The following is a 23,909-nucleotide window of genomic DNA, read 5'->3' on the forward strand; positions in this document are numbered from 1 at the left end:
TGCGTTTCTTGCTGAGTCCGGGTTGGAGCATCTCCCTTCACTGGGTTCTGGACCATGTTGGCATTTGGGGCAATGAAGTGGCTGATCGAGCAGCACACGCATTTCTTAACTTTACCCCTCTTGCACTGGGCCACAGTGATTTCACAAGGACTGTTTGGAGGGAAATCCGCATTGAGCTCTGTCCAATATTTCAATGGCCCCTGTCCTTGGGCTCTTCATCCCAATCGATCAGTGGATGTTGCACTGACTCGCCTCCGGGTTGGGCACTCACGACTGGCAGCTTATCTGCACCTCCTTCGGCTGACGGACTCTCCGTACTATCCATGGTGTCCTTCACTGCCTGAGACGGTGGAACACTTCTTATTGTGTTGCCCTGTTACCACTCTGCACGGACTTGCGCACGTTTAGGGTGCAATCCTTAACCCTACCTCTCCTCAATGGGGAGGGGTTTGACCCTCCAGACCGACAGGAGATCTTGGCCTGTACCTGCGAATTATTGCTGGCTTCAGGGTGCATTAACGACATATAATACGCAGTTATTAATCAGCATCCTTCCACTTTCGTGGCCCGGTGGCCTGGTGGCTAAAGCTCCCGCTTCACACACCTAGGGCCCGGGTTCGATTCATAAGAACATAAGAAAGGAGGAACACTGCAGCAGGCCTGTTGGCCCATACTAGGCAGGCCCTTTACAATTCATCCCACTAACAACATTTGACCAACCCAATTTTCAGTGCCACCCAAGAAACAAGCTCTGATGTGCAAGTCCCTCTCAAATCCAACCCCTCCCACTCATGTACTTATCCAACCTAAATTTGAAACTACCCAAAGTCCCAGCCTCAATAACCCAACTAGGTAGACTGTTCCACTCATCTACTACCCTATTTCCAAACCAATACTTTCCTATGTCCTTTCTAAATCTAAACTTATCTAATTTAAATCCATTACTGCGGGTTCTCTCTTGGAGAGATATCCTCAAGACCTTGTTAATATCCCCTTTATTAATACCCATCTTCCACTTGTACACTTCGATCAGGTCTCCCCTCATTCTTCGTCTAACAAGTGAATGTAACTTTAGAGTCTTCAATCTTTCTTCATAAGGAAGATTTCTAATGCTATGTATTAATTTAGTCATCCTACGCTGAATGTTTTCTAACGAATTTATGTCCATTCTGTAATATGGAGACCAGAATTGAGCTGCATAATCTAGGTGAGGCCTTACTAATGATGTATAAAGCTGCAGTATGACCTCTGGACTTCTGTTGCTTACACTTCTTGATATAAATCCCAGTAATCTATTTGCCTTATTACGTACGCTTAGGCATTGCTGTCTTGGTTTAAGGTTGCTGCTTACCATAACCCCCAAGTCCTTTTCGCAATCTGTATGGCTAAGTTCTACATTATTTAACTTATAAGTGCTAGGGTTATGGACACTCCCGAGCTTAAGAACCTTGCATTTATCTACATTGAACTGCATCTGCCACTTTTCTGACCAAGAGTAGAGTTTGTCTAAATCCTCCTGAAGTTCCCTAACATCTACGTTTGAATCAATTATCCTACCTATCTTCGTGTCATCGGCGAATTTGCTCATATTACTAGTAATTCCTTCATCAAGATCATTGATATATATTATAAACAACAACGGGCCCAAGACTGATCCCTGTGGAACCCCACTTGTTACTGATCCCCACTCGGATTTAACCCCATTTATGGACACTCTCTGCTTCCTGTCTGTGAGCCATGATTCGATCCACGAGAGCACCCTTCCCCCAATGCCATGAGCTGCTACTTTCTTCAACAGTCTTTGGTGCGGAACTCTATCAAATGCCTTACTAAAATCTAAGTAAACAATATCAAATTCTTTATCGTGGTCAACAGCCTCAAAAGCTTTACTGAAGAAAGTTAATAAATTAGTTAGACAAGACCGGCCTCTTGTGAATCCATGCTGAGTATCATTAATCCCGGCGGGTGGAAACATTTCGACACGTTTCCTTACACCTGTTGTCCTGTTCACCTAGCAGCAAATAGGTACCTGGGTGTTAGTCGACTGGTGTGGGTCGCATCCTGGGGGACAAGATTAAGGACCCCAATGGAAATAAGTTAGACAGTCCTCGATGACGCACTGACTTTCTTGGGTTATCCTGGGTGGCTAACCCTCCGGGGTTAAAAATCCGAACGAAATCTTATCTCTCTCTTAATCTTCGTCTAGGTTCTTTTTCCGGGCGCTGGAAGGCTGGCTTCAATACGGCGCATGCTGTCAGTTGCCCTATAAAACCCAACAACAACAACACTCGAGTAGTTCTCTCTGGCCACCACTTGTGTTATTTCTCCTCTAGCATAGGTGAGTGACAGCTGCGTGTATTACAATACGACATTCATGTGCTAGATGATAGAGAGAGAGTTTGAGGGGTGATATATATATGGTATTATCAAACATGGTCAGGTGTTGAGGTATTAGGTGCTTAGGGAGCAGCAGGTGTTGAGTGTGTCATGTGCTCATGGAACACCAGGTGTTGAATATGACAAGTGCTCAGAGAGCAGCAGGTGTTGAATGTGTCAGGTGCTCAGGGAGCACCAGGTGTTGATTGTGTTAGGTGCTCAGGGAGCAGCAGGTGTTGAGTGTGTTAGGTGCTCAGGGAGCAGCAGGTGTTGATTGTGTGAGGTATTAGGTGCCCAGGGAGTAGTTGGTGTTGAGTGGGTGAGGTGTTAGATGCTCAGGAAGCAGAAGATGTTGATTGTCAGATGCTCAGGGAGCAACAGGTGTTGAGTGACAGGTGCTCAGATAGCAGCAGGTGTTGAGTGTGCTATGTGCTCAGGGACCAGCAGGTGTTGAATGTGTCAGGTGCTAAGGGAGCAGCAGGTGTTGAGTTTGCCAGGTCCTCATGAAGCAGGTGTTGAGTGTGTCAGGTGCTCAGAGAGCAGCAGGTGTTGAGTGTCAGGTGTTCCAGGAGGAGCAGGTGCTGAGTGTGTTAGGTGCTCAGAGACCAGCAGGTGTTGAGTATGAGGTGCTCTGTGCTCAGGGAGCAGCAGGTGTTGAGTGTGTGAGGTGTTAGGTGTTCAGGGAGCAGGTGTTGAGTGTGTGTGGTGTTAGGTGCTCAGGGAGCCGCAGGTGTTGAGTGTGTCAGGTGCTCAGGGAGCAGCAGGTGTTTAGTGTCAATTGCTCATGGAGCAGCAGGTGTTTAGTGTGCCAGATGCTCAGGGAGCAGCAGTTGTTGACCGTGTCAGGTGGTCATGCCTAATCACACTATGTATGCCACTACGATTCTTAAATCTTTCAAACCAACCTTTGCTGGCCTTAAATTCACTCACATCAGCACTAGTTGCAGGCAATTTCTTTACCAAATCGTCATGCAACTGCCTAGCCTTTTCACAAATGATCGCTTGAGAGATGCCATCTCCTGCTATCAGTTTTTCATTTATCCACACCAATAACAGTCTCTCAACATTTTTTAACACTTGCGGTCGCTGTTTTGTAATCACAGTTGCACCTTTTGCAAGAACAGCTTCCTTGATTGCCATTTTCCTTGTCACTATAGTAGAGATGGTTGATTGGGGTTTACTATACAACCTGGCCAGTTCCGACACACGCACTCCACTTTCGTACTTTGCAATTATCTCTTTCTTCATTTCAATAGTCATTAGCACCTTTTTTCTCGAATGGTTAGCACTAGAGTGACTTATTTTGCAGAAACAAGCACCAAAAACAGTGATAATATGGAGTGTATGTTACGTTGGTTGTCCCTTATTACTTTGATAGTAAGGTTCTCACTACATGTTCTAGTGTGGGGTAGCTTTTACTTAATGGTCTTATTTGTCTAGGGGTAATACTTACATCATGGCTGATCATCCTGAGTGTCTCTGATACCCTTTCACCAGCCCTCTTCACAGGTTATGTAAACTACTACTATAAAAATATAACTGTATTCTCAATAGATATGTACAGAATATACAATTACAGCCTCACATTTTCAAAACAACGATCTACACACTGCATAGCTGTTCTCCCACATGGTGTACCTTATTAACTTTTGTCCTTCTCTCTTGACATAACTCTGGCTAACCAGTGTTTTGACACACTTTAGTCACCCTGGGTATGGTGGCCACAACTTAAATTATAAAAACTCACCTCTGGAGCACACATAATGCCCCAAAAGATAGAAGAAGGACCCAGAGATCCTGCCAGGTTGAAGGTCAGCCACAGAGAGAGGGAGTCAGTGAGAGGGAGAGAGAGAGAGAGCCTGGCTAAGCTCCTCCCACCAAAACAAAAGACTGTTGCCAAGCACACTTCTCCAGTTACCACAATTCTACCACACCTTAATTTTACTTTTACAAAAAGAAATACAACTTTATAAACTACTTATTTAAATTGTGTGTTTATGTGTCTATAGTATAACCTATTATATTGAGAAAAATAGGTTTGACCCAGCTGCCTCTCAGTCATAAGGTTGATCAGTCCTTCTGACATTTAGAGCAAAGTCCCCATCAATTCAATATAATTAGGTATTTCAGAGTAACTGTTACTTATAAATACATGTTGGGTCCTATAGCCCCATAACACCCCCACCTCCAGACGAAGTCTCACAAAAGCTAGCCGTGTCCCTCAGGATACGGCTAGTAAAAAGTATATTGCTTAAGTCTGAAGGCGGTAAACAAGACTACTAGAAATGCTACATATTTCCTAGCACCATAACTACTCTTCACTTTACTGTTATTTACAACAGATTGCAGAATTTTTTTTTTTTTAGAAAAGCATTTTAACCATACCCATATACTCAAGTGTGTAACTATTTACAATTTTAGTGACTTTTAAACAATACACATTACAATGCAAAATTTTGCACACAATGCCCACTGTGAAAGCCCGCACCAACAGGCCTGTGCCTCTGCTGCGGTAATCCAGCAAGCAACTGGTACTCCAGGGTGGCATCTTCCTGATCAGGAGACGAGAGTAGAGCCAAACCCAGAGCAGTCAGGCATACACCAGGCAGGAAACTTCACAAAACATGTCAAGGTGTCTCTCACTTGGTGGCCGAACCAAACAGTGAGACTTCCAGTCAACACTCACGATCCTTAACATGGTCAGGCACTCAAGCCCATCTTCCGAGGTCCCACTCCACACAGATCCTCCAAACTTATGAAGAGGAGGCTGACATAGAACATGGAGGGGTCCAAGGGACCACAAAGGCAAATCGTCGGGCCGTTTTGTATATAGAGCACACCAAGACACAACATCACATACCTTCCTGAACGTCTCATGTTACCGAAGGTTGTCAACCACTGCCTCAACTCACATTTACGTACACCCTGACCCTCGTCACACTTTTGGCTCTGACTCGACTCCTTCACAATCAGATGGCTGGTAGAGAGTACTCAGGCTCGCCGAGAGTCCACCACTGCAAAAACAACAAGGTCAGCACAAGACAAACACTATGTACAAAGTACGCACCATGCATCTACATGAAACATCTAGAGAGAGCATCAGCAACCACATTCTCTGAGCCTTTTATATATTTGACTTCCAAATTAAAAGGCTGTAGGAACAAAGCCTATTTTAAGAGTCTGATTTTAGTCACCATACACAGGAACAGGATGAAGAGATCCTGAGACATGTACAAATGCTGAATAGCCAGCCCCAAAATGAAAATTTTCTTTCCTGTGGTAAAATGTTTACATTTAAATTTAGAAGGTTGCTCACTGATAGTAACAGTTCTGCAACCTCTTGCAGTACAACAACAAACACCAAAGACATCTCTTTGCACCCAGGTTGGATACATTAAGTTTACACAAATACCATCACGTTCCATCTCACACACAAATTTTAAGCACAGAATGAGCACAATTTACATTACACACATGAAAATGGTACTGAAACACAGGCCATGGAAATCACATCTTCCTGCCCCATGTTTTAGTTTATTTAAAATGTTTGCATCTCTTAGTGCATAAGTATCAATCTTTCTAATCCTGTAAACCTTAGTTGTTAAACGTACTTTGTGGTAGTCAGTGCTTATGCCCAGGGTGCCATCTAATTTGGGAACCATGAAGCATGGGAATGCCCACTGACTCTCACTAAGCACTACAAACTGGTGTTGGAAGAATTTCACTTCTTCCTCCATCTCCAATTTTTTCATACAGATTTTTCCCACACAAAAATTGTTGAATTGGCTCAGCTTCCTTAACAATTTCTTCATTGAGTTTCAACTTTTCCCCATTACTGACATCCCAAACTTTTATAAAGTTCCAAGGTGGTTGAGCCAACTCTCCAACATTTTTCTCATTAACACCAAGCATGCATTTCCCAAAATCTTTTACACACATGTTATTTCTTGAATACACTTTTGGTATTTCATACAGATTATTGTTTTGCAGCCCTTTACATTCCATTAAAACATTGGTCTCTCTGAATTTTTGACACAACTTCAAACCCTTTGACCGGTTACTGTGTACATTATACTCATTCTTTTTCTGCTCAGGGGTGTGAGTTCTATATCTAACCCCTGGGAACTTCCCCCACAACATGTTCAGCTCACAGCAACTTGCCATACAGATTTTCACATGAATTGGCTCCAGTATCAGCACTTCCTCTCCAGCCTCCAGAGTATCATGGTCCACATTATGGTCCCACATCATCATCCTGGTCTGGTTGATGAGCACGTTCACTGGTACCATCCACCTCATACGAGCCAAACAGTATCTGAAACTGAGAAAAAGCTCCGAGGGGGGAGCATCACCATCCTCCCCAAACCAATAGCTCAGAGATTCCAGAGTGCTTCCCCACTCAGCAAATACAAAGAAAGGGATCCTCTCATCCCAGTTGTTAGTATTGTCTATACCATAGGCTTGCATCATTGTCTTGAGGGTTTGATGTAATTTCTCTATTTCCCCTTGAGATGGAGAGTGATACACAGTTGAACACTGAGGCTCTACTTTTAGTCCCTTCAAAACATTTCTAAAAGACTTTGAGGTAAAGTTAGACCCTTGATCTGTTTGTGCTGCTTGAAGAAAACCAACATGAAAAAAGAACTTCATCAAAACCCTTAAGACTACATGAGCAGTTATCTTATGCAGAGGGACTGCTTCCAGGTACCTGGTAGTGGAGCAAATTATTGTTAGTAAATAATTATTTCCCATTCTGGTCCTTGGGAGTGGGCCAACGACATCCACTACCAGCTTGCTGAAGGGTTCACCTGGTGCTGAAATCGGCTGAAGGGGAACAGGTTTAATACTTCGACTAGGTTTCCCTATAATTTGAAAGGCATGATAGGTCTCAATATGCTCTCTGACAGTCTCCCACAGCTGAGACCAGAAGAAATGCCTGGAAACCTTGGACATCACCACCTGGGGACAAAGCCCTTGTTCTCCTTCCATCGATACTGCAAACAGAGGTGAATTCTTTATAAGAGTTTCCTCCCTGAAATGAAAACACTTATTTAACTGTAAAATCTCTTCCTCAGCAACAGCGACATTTTCCTGCACAGAAATTAATTGCACCCTAGCAGGTGCAGCCTCTCTCACACTATTTAACTGATCCATTCTCCAATCATGCTCAGCTCTGGCTGGAACATCCTTTTCTTCAGTTGACTGCAGTTCAACATCAGAAAGCAGAGTTACCAAACTTAAGCCCTCACCATCCTCATGAGAAATATCACGAAGACTGTTGGTAGCATGATCATGAGCCATACTTTTCATGGTGGAACCATCAGGGAGAAGGTCTGGCAGGGTTTTCCTAGCCATTTCCTCCCAACATTTGGGACTTGGTTTCCCCCAAACTAGTTGTTCCTCACTGTCTAACAGGCCCATAACATTATTCCCTAATAAGAGGTCGACCCCTTCGAAGGGAATTTCATCTGAGATACTTACAGGGAGATAGCCAACTTGGTATGTAGATTCTACCCATAATTTGTGTACCGGTGTCCTTATGGTTGAACCCGTAATACCCTTCAACAATATATCTACCCCAGTATAGGTATCCTTAGACACTGGTAGCACTCCAGCACGTAGCAAAGAGTAGGTGCTACATCCATCTCTCAAGGACAATATGTTCTCAACTCTGCCTACATCCTTTTGCAAACCAACTGTGGACCTACTAGAAAATATACACATCCTGGGGTCTAGATCCAAAGGTTCCTCCTCACCTTGCCTTGAAGACCTAATGCAGGCAACTGGATGTATCTCTGCAGTTAGAGTCCTCTGGGGTGGTTCCTCCCTTTCCTGATCTCGCCGCCTTGACCAGCAAAACTTTTGAGTGTGTCCAGTTTTGTTACAGTAGTAACAGGCATAACTCTTAAAGGTATTTTTACCATTTGGTGTAGGACTGGTACTGTTTACTCGAGGACCTGAAACATTATCTGATTGTCTAGGTAAACTTTGAACTCCAGCTGACTTACCTTTTCCTTCTATTTTATAGGGCACCTCAGCCTTCATTTGTTCCTGAAAATTCTTGTCCCACTTACCTTTATGACCATAAGACTTGGAATAAGGTTTAGAATGAGTGGGGAAATTTTCAGAAGCAGCATGACTGTTTTTACTTACCAATTCCCTGCGAGCCAAAAATCGGTCACCTAGATCCAGTGCTTCTGAAAGATTATCTGGGTTTTTGTCCTCCAAATATTCTCTGAGGTCAACAGGGATTGTATTGTACAATTCCTCATGAACCATCAGATCTACTAATTTGTTATAGTCTTTATTAACTCCTTTAGAACAAACCCATTTCTTAAAAAGGAACAGTTTCTCATTCCCAAACTCAGTTAAGGTCTGCCCATCCTGAAATTTTTGATTCCTGAACTTTTGCCTATATTTCTCAGGTATCATTTGGTATGCAAGCAATACTTCCTCTTTAATCTTATCATAATCAGAAAAATCTTGCCCCTCCAGAGTCTCTACTCTCTGGAATCCTTTACCTACAAGTTGTGTGCGAACTAGGGTAGCCCACTTCTGTTTGGGCCATCCTTGCTCCAAAGCAGTCTTCTCAAAAAAAGAAAAATATCTATCTGGGTCACTCTCTGTAAACTTAGGGACAAAATTTGCAGCTTTAGTTATGTTAAAGTACTGCTCAGGCTCTTGTTCAGAACCTCCTAATCTTTGACGTTCTTCCTCCTTAGCTTTCATTAATTTCATTTCAGCCTCTAGTACTGCTAATTTAAGTCTCATTCTCTCCATTTCCATATCACCTGGAGTAGGTGATCCCTCATGTTCACTGTTAACAGGCATGTTTACTGATGAATTATTACCTTCTTCCCTGAAGCCTAAAAAATCTGAAGACTCATCTTCTGACATAGTTTTATCTTTAAACACTTGCTTCCCTCTTACAGTATCAGTGGACAAAGTTTTCCCACAGGCACATAAAATAACACAAATTGAATGTAAACTATGCACATAGCAATTACCATAACCACAACAAAAAATGTGTTACTCAACCTTTCTCCTACCTTAGGAGAAAAACAACCTGTAAACTAATATATGAAAACAACACTTCCACTGACCCACCTTGGTAAATCTTCTACCAGAAACATGCAACTGTTATTACCCCATACCAGCACATATAGTTCAAAGAATGTTTTGAGTTATTTTAGCAGTCAAATAACTCTCCCGGACAGGCCCCCATGTTACGTTGGTTGTCCCTTATTACTTTGATAGTAAGGTTCTCACTACATGTTCTAGTGTGGGGTAGCTTTTACTTAATGGTCTTATTTGTCTAGGGGTAATACTTACATCATGGCTGATCATCCTGAGTGTCTCTGATACCCTTTCACCAGCCCTCTTCACAGGTTATGTAAACTACTACTATAAAAATATAACTATTCTCAATAGATATGTACAGAATATACAATTACAGCCTCACATTTTCAAAACAACGATCTACACACTGCATAGCTGTTCTCCCACATGGTGTACCTTATTAACTTTTGTCCTTCTCTCTTGACATAACTCTGGCTAACCAGTGTTTTGACACACTTTAGTCACCCTGGGTATGGTGGCCACAACTTAAATTATAAAAACTCACCTCTGGAGCACACATAATGCCCCAAAAGATAGAAGAAGGACCCAGAGATCCTGCCAGGTTGAAGGTCAGCCACAGAGAGAGGGAGTCAGTGAGAGGGAGAGAGAGAGAGAGCCTGGCTAAGCTCCTCCCACCAAAACAAAAGACTGTTGCCAAGCACACTTCTCCAGTTACCACAATTCTACCACACCTTAATTTTACTTTTACAAAAAGAAATACAACTTTATAAACTACTTATTTAAATTGTGTGTTTATGTATCTATAGTATAACCTATTATATTGAGAAAAATAGGTTTGACCCAGCTGCCTCTCGGTCATAAGGTTGATCAGTCCTTCTGACATTTAGAGCAAAGTCCCCATCAATTCAATATAATTAGGTATTTCAGAGTAACTGTTACTTATAAATACATGTTGGGTCCTATAGCCCCATAACAGTGTACCAAATGTATCCTTAGATGCACGCACACTGGCTGGCTTGTAAACACTGGCACACACAGTGCAGTTCAGGCCACACGTGGGCACGTCTCGTACGAATCGCATCAAATACCGGGTTTTCGATCGGATACTGAGGCAAAATTTTTGCGTTAAAATGCATCGAATACCTGATTTATCGAATACCGATGCCATCGAATACCGGGGGTCCACTGTATAAATGATGTCAACCCATTCACGACTGCATATTGGAATGGACAGTGATGGCATTTGTTTACTCTTGAACATAGTCAAGCAAACGAGCATTTCTCCCTCATTGAGCTCAATTTGAAGGTACTTTTTGTTATGAAAGCAATCAAAATCATATCTATTTCTGTAACATATCTTCCATTCTATAAAATGAGACCATAAAAACGAGAATTCAACCATAAAAACCATACAAAAATACCACTAAGGGGTGGCTAATTGCTGAGAAGTGAACTCCATTATTTATGCTCCGATTTCTTTCATTTTTGGTGTACATTAAGAAGCATCTTTCCATCACACATTGCCCAAGTTTCAATAAGATAGTCCAACAAACAAATGAAATACAATTCCCTAGATCAAGAGCAAGAGCCCCTCACCAGCATCAAGGAACCTCCCTTGAGGTCTGCTTGCTTGTCGAAATTTTGCTCGCGTATGGAAGCAAAAAATCAACCCATCAACTGCTCGTACAGCGGACCCCCGCATAGCGATATTAATCCATGCAAGAGAGCTCATTGTTATGCGAAATTATCGTTATGCGAATGAATTTTCCCCATAAGAAATAATGGAAATCAAATTAATCCATGCAAGACACCCAAAAGTATGAAAAAAAAATTTTACCACATGAAATATACATTTTCCTACACACAAAGAGAAGGATACATGCACAATAGTAGAGTAGTACATGCACAATATATATTGTGCATGTACTACTCTACTAAATGAAGAATAAATGTCACTTACCTTTATTGAAGATGCAGCAATGACTGATGAGACACTGTGTCCTGGGAGTGCCTTTTCCTCCTGAGTACTGTAGGTCCTGTTTGGCATTTTCTTCCAGAACAGGCCTTATCACACTGTGTATGCCACTACAATTCTTAAATCTCTCAAACCAACCTTTGCTGGCTTTAAATTCACCAATATGAGCACTAGTTCCAGGCATTTTTCCCTGTTCACCTGGGTGTTAGTCGACTGGTGTGGGTTGCATCCTGGGAGACAAGATTAAGGACCCCAATGGAAATAAGTTAGACAGTCTTCGATGACACTGACTTTTTTGGGTTATCCTGGGTGGCAAATTCTCTGGGGTTAATTGTTTCTTGGTATTCTCAATAAGCCACACCAACAACGGTGCTACAGCAGCAGCAGATGATGCTACAGCAGCAGCAGACGGTACTACAGCAGCAGCAGACGGTACTACAGCAGCAGCAGCAGCAGCTGATGGTGGTACAACAGCAGCAGCAGCTGACAGTGCTACAGCAGCAGCAGACGATGCTACAGCAGCAGCAGACGGTACTACAGCAGCAGCAGCAGCTGACGGTGGTACAGCAGCAGCAGCAGCTGACAGTGCTACAGCAGCAGCAGCAGCAGCTGACAGTGCTACAGCAGCAGCAGCAGCTGACAGTGCTACAGCAGCAGCAGATGATGCTACAGCAGCAGCAGACGACGCTACAGCAGCAGCAGACGGTACTACAGCAGCAGCAGCAGCTGACGGTGGTACAGCAGCAGCAGCAGCTGATGGTGCTACAGCAGCAGCAGCAGCTGACAGTGCAGCAGCAGCAGCAGCTGATGGTGGTACAGCAGCAGCAGCAGCTGTACCACCAATAGTAGCGATGGTTGATTGGGGTTTATTATACAACCTGGCCAGCTCGGAGACACGCACTCCACTTTCATACTTATCAATGATCTTTTTCTTCATCTCTATAGTAATTCTCACCCTTATTACTGTAGGGTTGGCACTAGAAGCTTTCTTGGGGCCCATGGTCACTTATTTTGCAGATAAAATCACCAAAAACACTGTAATAATACGAAATGTTCCGATTGTATGCTTGGATGTTACCGCGGAGGCTGGCTGGTAAACAATGCCACCGGCGGAACATGTGAGCGTGGCTCAGGCCGCACATAGACGCGTCTCAGACGAACAGCGTTGAGCGGGTTTTTTAGCGGTATGCAAGGCAAAATCTTGGCGATAAAATGTAGCGGTATGCGGATTTAACGTTATGTAAGGCCAACGGTATGCGGGGGTCCACTGTATTTGGAAAAACTCGCACGTGGATCCGCTCGCAAGTAGAGGTTCCACTGTATAACACTCATATATTATACAGTGTGCCCTGGTGTTTGATTGCAAGATCATTATTATCCGTAATTTAAGATCACTGTATCACTGCATATCAGTGCCCTTATCACTTGCTACATCATTTATGACGATAGTTTATTACTCATATGATTTTTATTTCCACTTCTCTGTCATCTTCTGGCAATAATCCGCTAGTGCCACTCAACCGTATTTACTCCCATATATTACACCATATATATGATACACTTTGCACTGGTGATTGACTGCAAGATTGTTATAATCCACATTTTAAGATCACTATATCACTACACATCAATACCTTCATCACTTGCTATATTATGTATGATGATAGATCAACAGTTGTCAGCCCTTCAAGCCTCTCTCTCAACTTTTATTTTATTTATTAAATTTTTGAGATATTTTCACTATTTGGGTATCATTATACATGGGAGATTTTGCCCACTTTGACTTCTATTTTTGAACAGTTCCATTTTTCCAGTTGATGAAACCCAGATCTGTTTTACTAGTATTTCTTCTATCAATTTAGTTCAAAAAACTGCCCATTAACCTGTTTCAACTACCCAATAAAATGATCAGAAATTGGTAATTTGGCCAATTTCACATTTATTTATTTATTTATTTATTTATTTGAACATGATACAGGGAAGTACAAAGGAATACAGTTATTAAAGTGCAGCATGCCAAAGCCCCTTGTATGCAGAGCATTATGGGCAGGCTTAAAATTAACTTAAGATTAACTAAGCAATGATGTATTCAGTGGTAAAAACATTATTTTAAACAGATGACAATTTAGCACAAATGAGTATTACAAAGACAGGTCATATGGTCATTTACTGTGTTGCTATGCATTCATTAGAATGGAGTATTCTGTTAGGTAATGTAATTAAAAAAATAACAAAGTTTGATTGGGTCGCAGGTTAGACATTTATGAGATACAATAATGAGAAACATTTATGAGATACAATTTATATGATACAATTATTCAGTATTTATTTAGTTGTGGGTGAGTAAGTGATTTTTGAGAAGAGATTTGAATTTATAAACAGACAGTTTCTTTTATATTCACAGGTAATGAATTACAGATTTTAGGGCCTTTTATGTGCATTGAGTTTTTGCATAGCGTGAGATGGACACGAGGAACATCAAAGAGTGGTCTGTGCCTTGTGTTACAGTCATGTGTTCTGTTGATGTTGGTAAGGAGATGTTTGAGGGGAGGGTTTATATCAGAGTTAAGTGTTCTATGTATGTAGTAGGTGCAGTAATAAGTATGGATGTTTTGTATGGTGAGTAGGTTTAGAGTTTTGAATATTGGTGGAGTGTGCTGTCTGTAGTGGGAATTTGTTATCATTCTGACTGCAGCCTTTTGTTGGGTAATTAATGGTCTGAGATGGTTTATTGTTGTTGAGCCCCATGCACAAATTCCATAGGTGAGATAGGGGTAAATAAATGAGTGATAATAGGGCCAGGAGGGCTGACTGTGGAACATGGTACCGTATCTTGGAAATTTTTTTGGAAATTTGTTGTATATGTGTTTGAAATTTGAGTCTATTATCAAGGTGGATTCCCAAGAATTTTCCCTCTGTGAGTTTTGTGATCGTTGATCCATTAATCATTATGTTAAGAGGGACGTCTGTAGCTCTGTTACCAAACTGAATGTAGTAGGTTTTGTCAATGTTTAGAGTAAGTTTGTTAGTCCTCATCCTGGTAGATATTTTCTGTAATTCGGTATTAACAGTATTGGCTAGCGTGACTGGGCTCGGGTGAGAGAAGACGTATGTAGTGTCATCTGCAAATAGTGTGGGTTTGAGTAGTTGTGATGCATTTGGTAGGTCATTTATGTATATGAGAAAGAGAAGAGATTTCGTTCGGATTTTTAACCCCGGAGGGTTAGCCACCCAGGATAACCCAAGAAAGTCAGTGCGTCATCGAGGACTGTCTAACTTATTTCCATTGGGGTCCTTAATCTTGTCCCCCAGGATGAGACCCACACCAGTCGACTAACACCCAGGTACCTATTTGCTGCTAGGTGAACAGGACAACAGGTGTAAGGAAACGTGTCGAAATTTTTCCACCCGCCGGGAATCGAACCCGGGCCCTCCGTGTGTGAAGCGGGAGCTTTAGCCACCAGGCCACCGGGCCACCCAATAGCCGAGGGCACTTCCCTGTGGGACACCAACTGTAATTGGCTGTGCGGAAGAGTTTGCCCCATTTGTGTACACATATTGGCTTCTGTTGCTGAGGTAAGACTTTAGGTAGTTGAGGGAGTGCCCTCTTATACCATAGTGCGACAATTTTATATGGAGCAAGTCATGGTCAACTGTATCAAAAGCTTTACGTAAGTCAATGAAGATCCCCAGTGGGACTTCTTTTTTCTCTATTGCAGTGTATATATGCTCTAGCATGTGTATAATAGCATCGATAGTATTTTTATTAGGCCTGAACCCAAATTGGCAGGGGTTGAGTATGTTGTGGGAGATGAGGTAGGAATAGATTCGCTTATGAATTAATTTTTCGAAGATTTTAGAGAGAGGGTGTAAATTGGATATTGGCCTATAGTTATTCAAGTCTGTTTGGTCTTCTCCTTTATGGATCGGGGTGACCTTTGCTATTTTGAGAACTGTAGGGAAGGTAGAGGATTCTATGGATTTGTTAAAGAGTGTTGCAATGATTGGTGATAGCACTTGTGACACTTTTTTGTATATAAAGGGTAGTAAGGTATTTAAATCTCCTGTCTTGTTTTTTAGTGTGTTGATAATAAGGGAGACTTCAGTAGGGTTAGTTGGAGCTAGGAGCAGTGTGTTCGAGTAATTGCCAGTGAGGTAGTCATTTGGTGGGGTATCTGAGCTTGGGATTTTATTGGCAAGGTTTTTTCCTATAGTGGAGAAGAAATTACTGAGTCTGTTTGCTGTTTCAGTTGGTGGGAGTTGGGGTTCATCTGGTTTTGTTAATTCAATTTCGCTATTTCATGATATCTTTTTTGTTCCTAGAATTTCTGATAGGGTTTTCCAGGTCTTTTTTATGTCACCTCGTAAGTTGGATAATCTGTTTTCATAATACAATTTTTTAGCCCTTCTTATCAGTCTGGTTAGGATTGACGAGTAACGTTTTGTTTGGTCTCTGGTTATGTGACCCATTCTGTACTGTTTTTCATATAGGTGCTTTGTATTTATGGATTTGAGGATGCTGGGTGTTAGCCAGGGACTGTTCAGTCTCTTAGCTGTCATCTGTTTAGTTTTTTGGGGGCAGTGCTTGTTATAGAGGTATTGGGTCTTTTTTAGAAAATTATTAATACATTCGTCAATATCTGTATAGATTTCTAGCTCAGTGTGCCAGTCAATGTTTGTCACTGCTGCTGTGAGGTTATTAATGGCTGCCTCATTGTGAATTCTGAAAGTGACTTTAGTAGTGTCTTGAGGTAATTTGCTAATTTAAATATTGCTAATTTAAAAAAATAATTTATTTTATTAATAACACATCGGCCATTTCCCAATAAGGGAGGGTGGCCCGTAAAAGAAAAACTTTCACCATCATTCACTCCATCACTGTCTTGCTAGAGGCACACTTACATTAACACCCCTCCCTTCAAAATGGAGACACTCTACTTCCCATCTCCAGGACTCAAGTCCGGCCTGCCGGCTTCCCTGAATCCCTCATAAATGTTACCTTGTTCACACTCCAACAGCACATCAAGTCCTAAAAACCATTTGCCTCCATTCACTCCTATCTAAGACTCTCACGCACGCTTGCTGGAAGTGCAGGCTCCTCTCACACAAAACCTCCTTTACCCCCTCCCTCCAACCTTTCCTAGGCCGACCTCTACCCTGCCTTCCCTCCACTACCAATTTATACACTCTTGAAGTCATTCTATTTAGTTCCATCCTCTCTACATGTCCAAACCACCTCAACAGCAACCCCTCCTCAGCCCTCTGCATAATAGTTTTGATAATCTCGCTCCTCCTCCTAATTTCCAAACTACGAATTCTCTGCATTATGTTCACACCACACATTGCCCTCAGACATGACATCTCCACTGCCTCCAGCCTTCTCCTTGTTGCAACATTCACAATGTAGACATTCCTGACAGTAAAAAAAAAGCATTTCCTCCATTCATTAGTTATGTCTCCAGGCCTCTCTTATATTGCACTTGCTTTCCATTTTAAATTTTTATTCACTCAAAAAAATGAAGATTTACTGTTATGCAGACTACTGCATTTTTGTAATAATTGTATAGTGTCAGTGGCCAGGTGTACTCTGGTATATCGACAAAAATCGAACATTTCCGCTACTGTGAACTGAATTCAAGCTACTTTCAGTCTTCAAACCAACCAAAAATCATCTTTATTTCTATTACATATCTTTTGTTCTGTCAAATGAGACCAAGAAACTGAAAATACAACCATAAAAATCATGCAAAAATACACTGCAAAGTTGCTGTTTTAAACCAAAAACACTGTTGCAGTTTTTTCATTATGCACTGCTTGCCATAGGATTTTTTTATATGATGCACACTTACTGCATAGAACCATTCTATCATATCTAGGCGCAAATTTACCACTCACAGCTGATGAGTGAGCTGAGCTCATGGCGTAGAATTACACGACCGACCCTGGCTTCAAACCCATAGTACAGTAACACTGGCCCCGTATGAGTTAAAGTGGGTTTTCTTAATTTATTTTTGTGAATTGGCCAAATTACCAATGTCTGTGCATTTAATAGAGTAGTTTTTTTAGTTAAATGTGTGGTTTCTTGTGCTCAGTTGTTAGATCAAGAGGAATTTTGGTGAAATAGCAAATAATTTCGTTGAACTGACTAGAGGAATTGGCTCATAACAGGACTGAAATAAGGTAAAATTGCTGTGTAAATTGCTCCCAGACAGCTGTCTTTGTGCCATTGTAATAACATAAGTGTTCCATCATATTTCGCATTTTTGGTGTCATTACTTTTGGAAAAAGATTCACTACCATTTCAGAAGATTTTTTTTAATAATGCTGATATTGTGAGCACTTATTTTTGATGTCTCAACAGTGAAAAGGTTAATAAGAAAAAACATAAAATATCTAGACATTTGGTTGTATATCAACATACATAAAAATTTAATACATGTACTTCAGTTCCTGACTAATGTGTTGTCTCCTATTACAGGTCAACAACTCAACAGAAGAATTATGTTTACATTGCTTACAAGTGATATAAGTGACAGAAATAGTGTAAGCAATGTTGACCACATTATCATGAATACATTGTAAATATCTTCATTTGTATCAGGCAGATCACATCATTATTTTGACTTTTACATCCATACTCAGCATCTGCTGGATATAACATTACATACTGAAATAGTATTGTTCTTATACTAATATAATACTGTACATGTATTATCAACATCCATAAAGTTTATTACCATTATAAAGTTAATTAGCTTATTATATAAATGTTTAGTTGATTTATTATAAGAATGAAGTATTGAGTCTTAAAAAAGTTAGGATTTATTCTCTACTAATATTTAACTATACAGTGGTACCTTGACTTAAAGTGCTCCAACTTATGATTTTTCCGAGTTACGAGCCGTCACTCAGTCGATTTTTTGCTTTGAGTTACAAACCAAAATCCGAGTTGCGAGCGAAAAAAAATATTTACTGAAAAAAAAAATATTTACTGAAAATGACATTTGGCAAGAACCCCGACCTAAATGGCACAACGAAATGCTAGTGCGATGTTCTCACTGGAGGTAATCATCTAATTATCTTCGGTTATTCTACAAAAAAATAAAGTTGCTAAGTTTTTGACAAATGCAAAATATCTTGCCCTTTACTCCCACACAAGTCCCAAAATATGTGGAACATTTCCAATATTCCACAAGCTAATTGTAGAATAATCTTTTTTTATGATTCCTGTCAATATTATTGCATTTACTTCAATAATAAATGATGGGCTTCATGAAATAAGTCAATAACTTATTTCTGAGATATTCATACATCACTTCACTAGTGATCTAGTGCAGTTAGCCTCTCAAAAACTCTGTTTTCTCTTACCCAGGACCAAAGAACACATAGGAAGGAGCAGTAATGATTTTATATGCTCGGACTGGTCCTGGACACTCGCCATATTATGGCCTATTTTATTCATTCTGGAGTATATATCATGTTTCTGTGTCACTTACAGTGTTTATTATGTCATATTAGATCAATTCTGAAAGATAAATAAGCCATAGATATTAGTGTTGTATTAAAGTATTTTCTCCTGGTCCTGGGGTGGTTTTTTTTTTGGGTTCTGGAACAGATTAATGGCATTTTAATTAATTTCAGTGAGGAAAATTGATTTGATATATGAGCAAATTGAGTTACAGGCTTGGTCATGGAACGAATTAAACTCGTAAGTCAAGGTACAGCTGTATTACTTTAAAAAAAAATCTGTTATCTTTCTAAACATTAGGTTGAAGTAATAACATATTCAGTTGTCTGTGTTATCTTATGTTGCCGATTTTAATATGTAGTAATTTTTTTTCTTGACTGTATGTAGGATATTATATCATCTGTATTACTTTATTACCAACATTGACTGTGACCAGGATATTATATCATCTGTATTACTTCAGATATAAAATTTTCACAGCAAGATGCAGTACATCCGAGTTCCTTCAAGGGAGCTAACATATCAGTGTTCTGAATGTTTAAAGGATTTTCCATGTAATTCACATCTAATAGAACACATGAGAGTTCATTCACTAGAAAAAACATATTATTGTTCTGAATGTCTGAAACACTTTTCACAGAGATCATACCTAATACAACACATGAGAGTTCATTCACAAGAAAAACCATATCAGTGTTCTGAATGTCTAAAACACTTTTCACGGAGATCATACCTAATACGACACCTAAGAGTTCATTCACAAGAGAAACCATATCAGTGTTCTGAATGTCTGAAACACTTTTCACAGAGATCACACCTAATACAACACATGATAGTTCATTCACAAGAAAAACTATATCACTGTTCTGAATGTCTAAAAGATTTTTCACGTAAATCACATCTAATAGAACACATGAGAGGTCATTCACAAGAAAAACCATTTCAGTGTTCTCACTGTCTAAAACACTTTTCACGGAGATCAGATCTAGTACAACACATGAGAGTTCATTCACAAGAAAAACCACATCAGTGTTCTGAATGTCTAAAACACTTTTCACGGAGATCACACCTTACAGAACACATGAGAGCTCATTCACAAGAAAAGCCATATCAGTGTTCTGAATGTCTAAAACACTTTTCACGGAGATCATACCTTATTCAGCACATGAGAGTTCATTCACAAGAAAAGCCATATCAGTGTTCTGAATGTCTAAACCACTTTTCACGGAGATCAACCCTAATTCGACACATGAGAGTTCATTCACTAGAAAAACCGTATAAGTGTTCTGAATGTCTAAAACACTTTTCATGGAGATCATCCCTAAAAAAGCACATGACAGTTCATACACAAAATAAACCATACAAGTGTTCTGAATGTCTAAAAGATTTTTCTAAAAAATCTCAACTTCTGCAACACTTGAAGCTCACTCATTAGAGAATTCCTTCTAAGGAGGTTGCCTTGATGCTGGTAATGGGCTCTTAATCCGAGAAATTAGAGTTACTCCTTGCCTTCTTTGATCATATATGTAGACAGTAAGCCTACATGCTTAGTTCTGATAGTCTCCGCTAGAGAGAGTAACTGCATGGGCCTACCCACAGCTCACACTACATCACCTTTCTTCTGCCTCACTTGGTACCCAGGCATCTTGGAGATAACCAGAAGTCACTCCTCTCTCCCTTGCAGTAGGGCCCAGCAGGTTGGGTCCCAAGACACTTAAACACACTGCCTGTGTACAAGAACCCAAATAAAGTAACAAGGCTCTGAAGCCTTATCATTCACCAGTACCAGAGATCAACACACATGAAAGATATTTGTAATATTGGTGGCAAGTGGCAGTTGCAGCAGCTGTTTGCCCAGAGAGAGGGAGGAAGATGATGATGCTGTCTACTTCATCAGCCAGTACATGCAGCATCCATTTCTCAACATATCCTGATATTGTGTCTGCAAGTCTCAGCAGCCAGACACAGGTACAAGCAGGATCCAGGCCGAAATCTGCTGAATTTCTTCAAGAAATCTTAGCGGCATCCCCTTGCGACTCCACAGCGACCCATGTTGTTTGTCAGTCACGTGCTCAGTGTCATCTGTACGTTGCTGTTGTTCAGTTCAGCATGGCTATTTCAGCAAGTCAGAGGTGAGTTTTGTGGTGTATTCTGCATCCAGTGTGGTTGATTCTCCACATGTTTGTGGGTAGGGAGGAGGAAATGGTGGAATCCTCACCTCACCCACACTTACCATACACCACCACGCTCCTACCATAACACTACTCTTCAGCACCACTCAATGCTCTCACACCCTCACTGCTGTATTCTCTGTGAATTCATTGCCAGAGCTGTGTATCCAAGTGCCTGAGGTCATTCAAAGCCATGTGGAAAAGGCCACATGGATCTCCGAGTTATGTGGATCTACAAGCCACATAGATCTGCAAGCCATGTCGAGCAAGCCACATGGTTTACCAAGCTGCTTGATGCTACCTTGAGACATCACCATGTTGCCCGACGTTACTCCAGGATGTCACCATGCTGCCCAGTGTCACTCCAGGATGTCACCATGCTGCCCAACATCACCTAGGACGTCTACCCAACGTCACTCCGGGACATCTGCCTGACATCACCCGGCATCACTCCAGGACGTCTGCCTGTCACCCGATGTCACTCCAGGACGTCTGTCTGACGTCACCTCGCGATGTAAACTTGGATGTCTGCCTGATGTCACCTCATGATGTCTGCCCAACATCACCCTGACATTACCTCATGATGTCTCCCCATGACATCACCTCACGATGTCACACCTGACATCACCCCATGATGTCCCATCGACAGTGTTATAGTTTCATAGTGAGCAGTTCATATTCAGTATTGTCAAGAACGATTGAGAGAAGATACGTGCCACATATTAATTCCTCTCATTGTTCCTTTACTAGTGTTCTCCCACATTCACAAATGCCTCAGTGTCAATTTTTGCAAAGAAAAGCATTTTCTAGTGCAAACCATGTGTTGTTGTATTACCAGGTGTGCAGTGCGGGTGTGCATTACATGTGTCCCTGATGAATGATTGGTTTGAGCGCAGATTATTAACACTTGTGTTACGTTACCCTGTTGTGATCGTTTGATGACTGACGTTAGTCAGTCCAAGCATCAGGTTACAAGTGCCAAGCCCCCATGTGACCTCAATGTGACTTCTGGTCTGACTTCCACTCTGATCGAGAGGATGACGTCATCAAGCCGCAGCCTTCCTCTTCAGTGAGCAGTCTGCACAAGGTATGATTTCACTTTGACTGCTAGCCCACTCGTTCCAGTTAGGTGTAAGCTGCTATGACTCCCAGATGATGCACCTGAGTCATCCTGCTATGACTCTCACTGGCACCAGTAAGCTGTGCTGCACTGTGTTCCCTGCAGTGACTGCCCAGCAACAGTACCAGTCGAGAGATGAGTCACTTTCCAGATGAAGTCCTGCCCAGTTGCCGAGTACTGACAACACCTCACTCAAGGGCACCAGCAGGTTGTGCCCCAGGTTGAGTGAACCCTGCAGCAATTACTCCATGATGACTGCTTCACTGTTCCAGATGAGACCGTACCCTGATACTTCATAGCTCAGCTGCAGCAATGTCTCCATGTGTTGCAGTATATATCCAGATGCAGGAAGACATGCAGTGATGCCTCCAAGTCTCATTGCCTTTGACCAAGATGTTTTAGCACACCTTCTCTTTTTTTCTTCCCTCCCTGTAGGAAGTTTTTTTTTGTTGTTGTTGCTCTGTCCACATGTATATATGCTTTTATTTTGTGTTTTGTGCCCTGTTCCTTGCTTCTGCCTCACTTGTTGCCCATGCATCCTAGAGACAACAAGTCACTCCTGTCTCCCTTGCAGTGGGGCCCAGCAGGTTGGGCCCCAGGGCACTCAAACAAACTACCTGTGTACAAGAACCCAAATAAAGTAACAAGGATCCGAAGCTTTATCACTCACCAGTACCGGGGATCAACACACGCAAAACATATTTGTAACCCTTAACCCCTCACATTTTCCAGGTGCTGTATGACCCATACTGGTTTAGCACTTGCTCTTGAATATAATACAGTGGTCCCTCGTTTTTTGTAATTAATCCATTCCTGGAAGTGTGACTGTTATCGAAATTGATGATTTTCGAATCCATTTTCCCCATAAGAAATAATGTAAATCCAATTAATTCGTTCCAGACACCCAGAAGTATCAACAATAATTTTTTTTTTTACCTTAAAGATAGATTTACATGAACAGAAGAATGAACATTCAACATGACAGTTACCATTATTGAAGGCTGTTGTTGATGAATAGAAGACCGGGAGGAAGAGAAAGGGAAGAGAGGTTATTGTTTGGAAGGAGAATCCCCCTCCAGAAGGACTCTAGGTCACTTCAGGGGTCACTTCCCTAGCTTAAATATAGATTTACTTGCAGAAAAGAATGCCAAATAAATGTAAAGCACTAATAAAATGTATAAATAGACATTTAACATTACACTTACCTTTTATTAAAGACTTTTGTTGGTGTATGGCAGAGGGAGGGAAGGGAAGCTTATTGTTGGAGAATATGACACTAATATCAACTCTACAGCTTATTTATCTATCACAATTCAACTAATATGACATAATAAACAATATTAATAACATAGAAACATGAAATATACTCTAGAATGAATAAAATAAGTTATTAGTCACTAGAGGTGTTGTGTTGTTGTTGTTGGGTGTATAAGGGCCACTGAGAGTAAGCCGTCCATAATGGTGGTGGAGGAGCAGCTGAGGCAGCAGTGTTTTCTGTAGCCCTATATAACTCCAACAACATTGGAGGAGTTGGTAGAATCGCTGAATCACTGAAGAAGGCACCTTCTACCACCATCACAACCACTACCACCCTCTACCATCATCACTACCATCTTCTACCACTATCACAACTGCTACCACCTTCTACCACCATCACTACCACCGTCTACCACTATCAGATACTAGTGCCAGAAAAAAAAATTCCCCCCAGTACCACCA

The 23,909-nt window shown here is 41.2% G+C and overlaps 1 protein-coding gene across 1 annotated transcript; it reads left to right on the forward strand.

The window, feature by feature from the left end:
* Positions 1–2,215: 2,215 nt before the first annotated feature.
* LOC128696238 (zinc finger protein 436-like) lies at positions 2,216–22,842 on the forward strand. The gene is made up of 2 exons (XM_053787367.2): positions 2,216–2,338; positions 17,910–22,842. The coding sequence occupies exon 2, from the start codon at positions 19,384–19,386 to the stop codon at positions 20,332–20,334; it is 951 nt and encodes a 316-aa protein (XP_053643342.2). The 5' UTR covers positions 2,216–2,338; positions 17,910–19,383; the 3' UTR covers positions 20,335–22,842.
* The last annotated feature ends 1,067 nt before the right edge of the window (positions 22,843–23,909 follow it).

This window comes from Cherax quadricarinatus, chromosome 39 (assembly GCF_038502225.1).
Source record: "Cherax quadricarinatus isolate ZL_2023a chromosome 39, ASM3850222v1, whole genome shotgun sequence".
In the NCBI taxonomy this organism is placed as follows: domain Eukaryota; kingdom Metazoa; phylum Arthropoda; class Malacostraca; order Decapoda; family Parastacidae; genus Cherax; species Cherax quadricarinatus.

Bases quoted from the DNA above. Each gene is read 5' to 3' on its own strand.
- LOC128696238 (XM_053787367.2), top strand. From the start codon at position 19,384: ATGCAGTACATCCGAGTTCCTTCAAGGGAGCTAACATATCAGTGTTCT.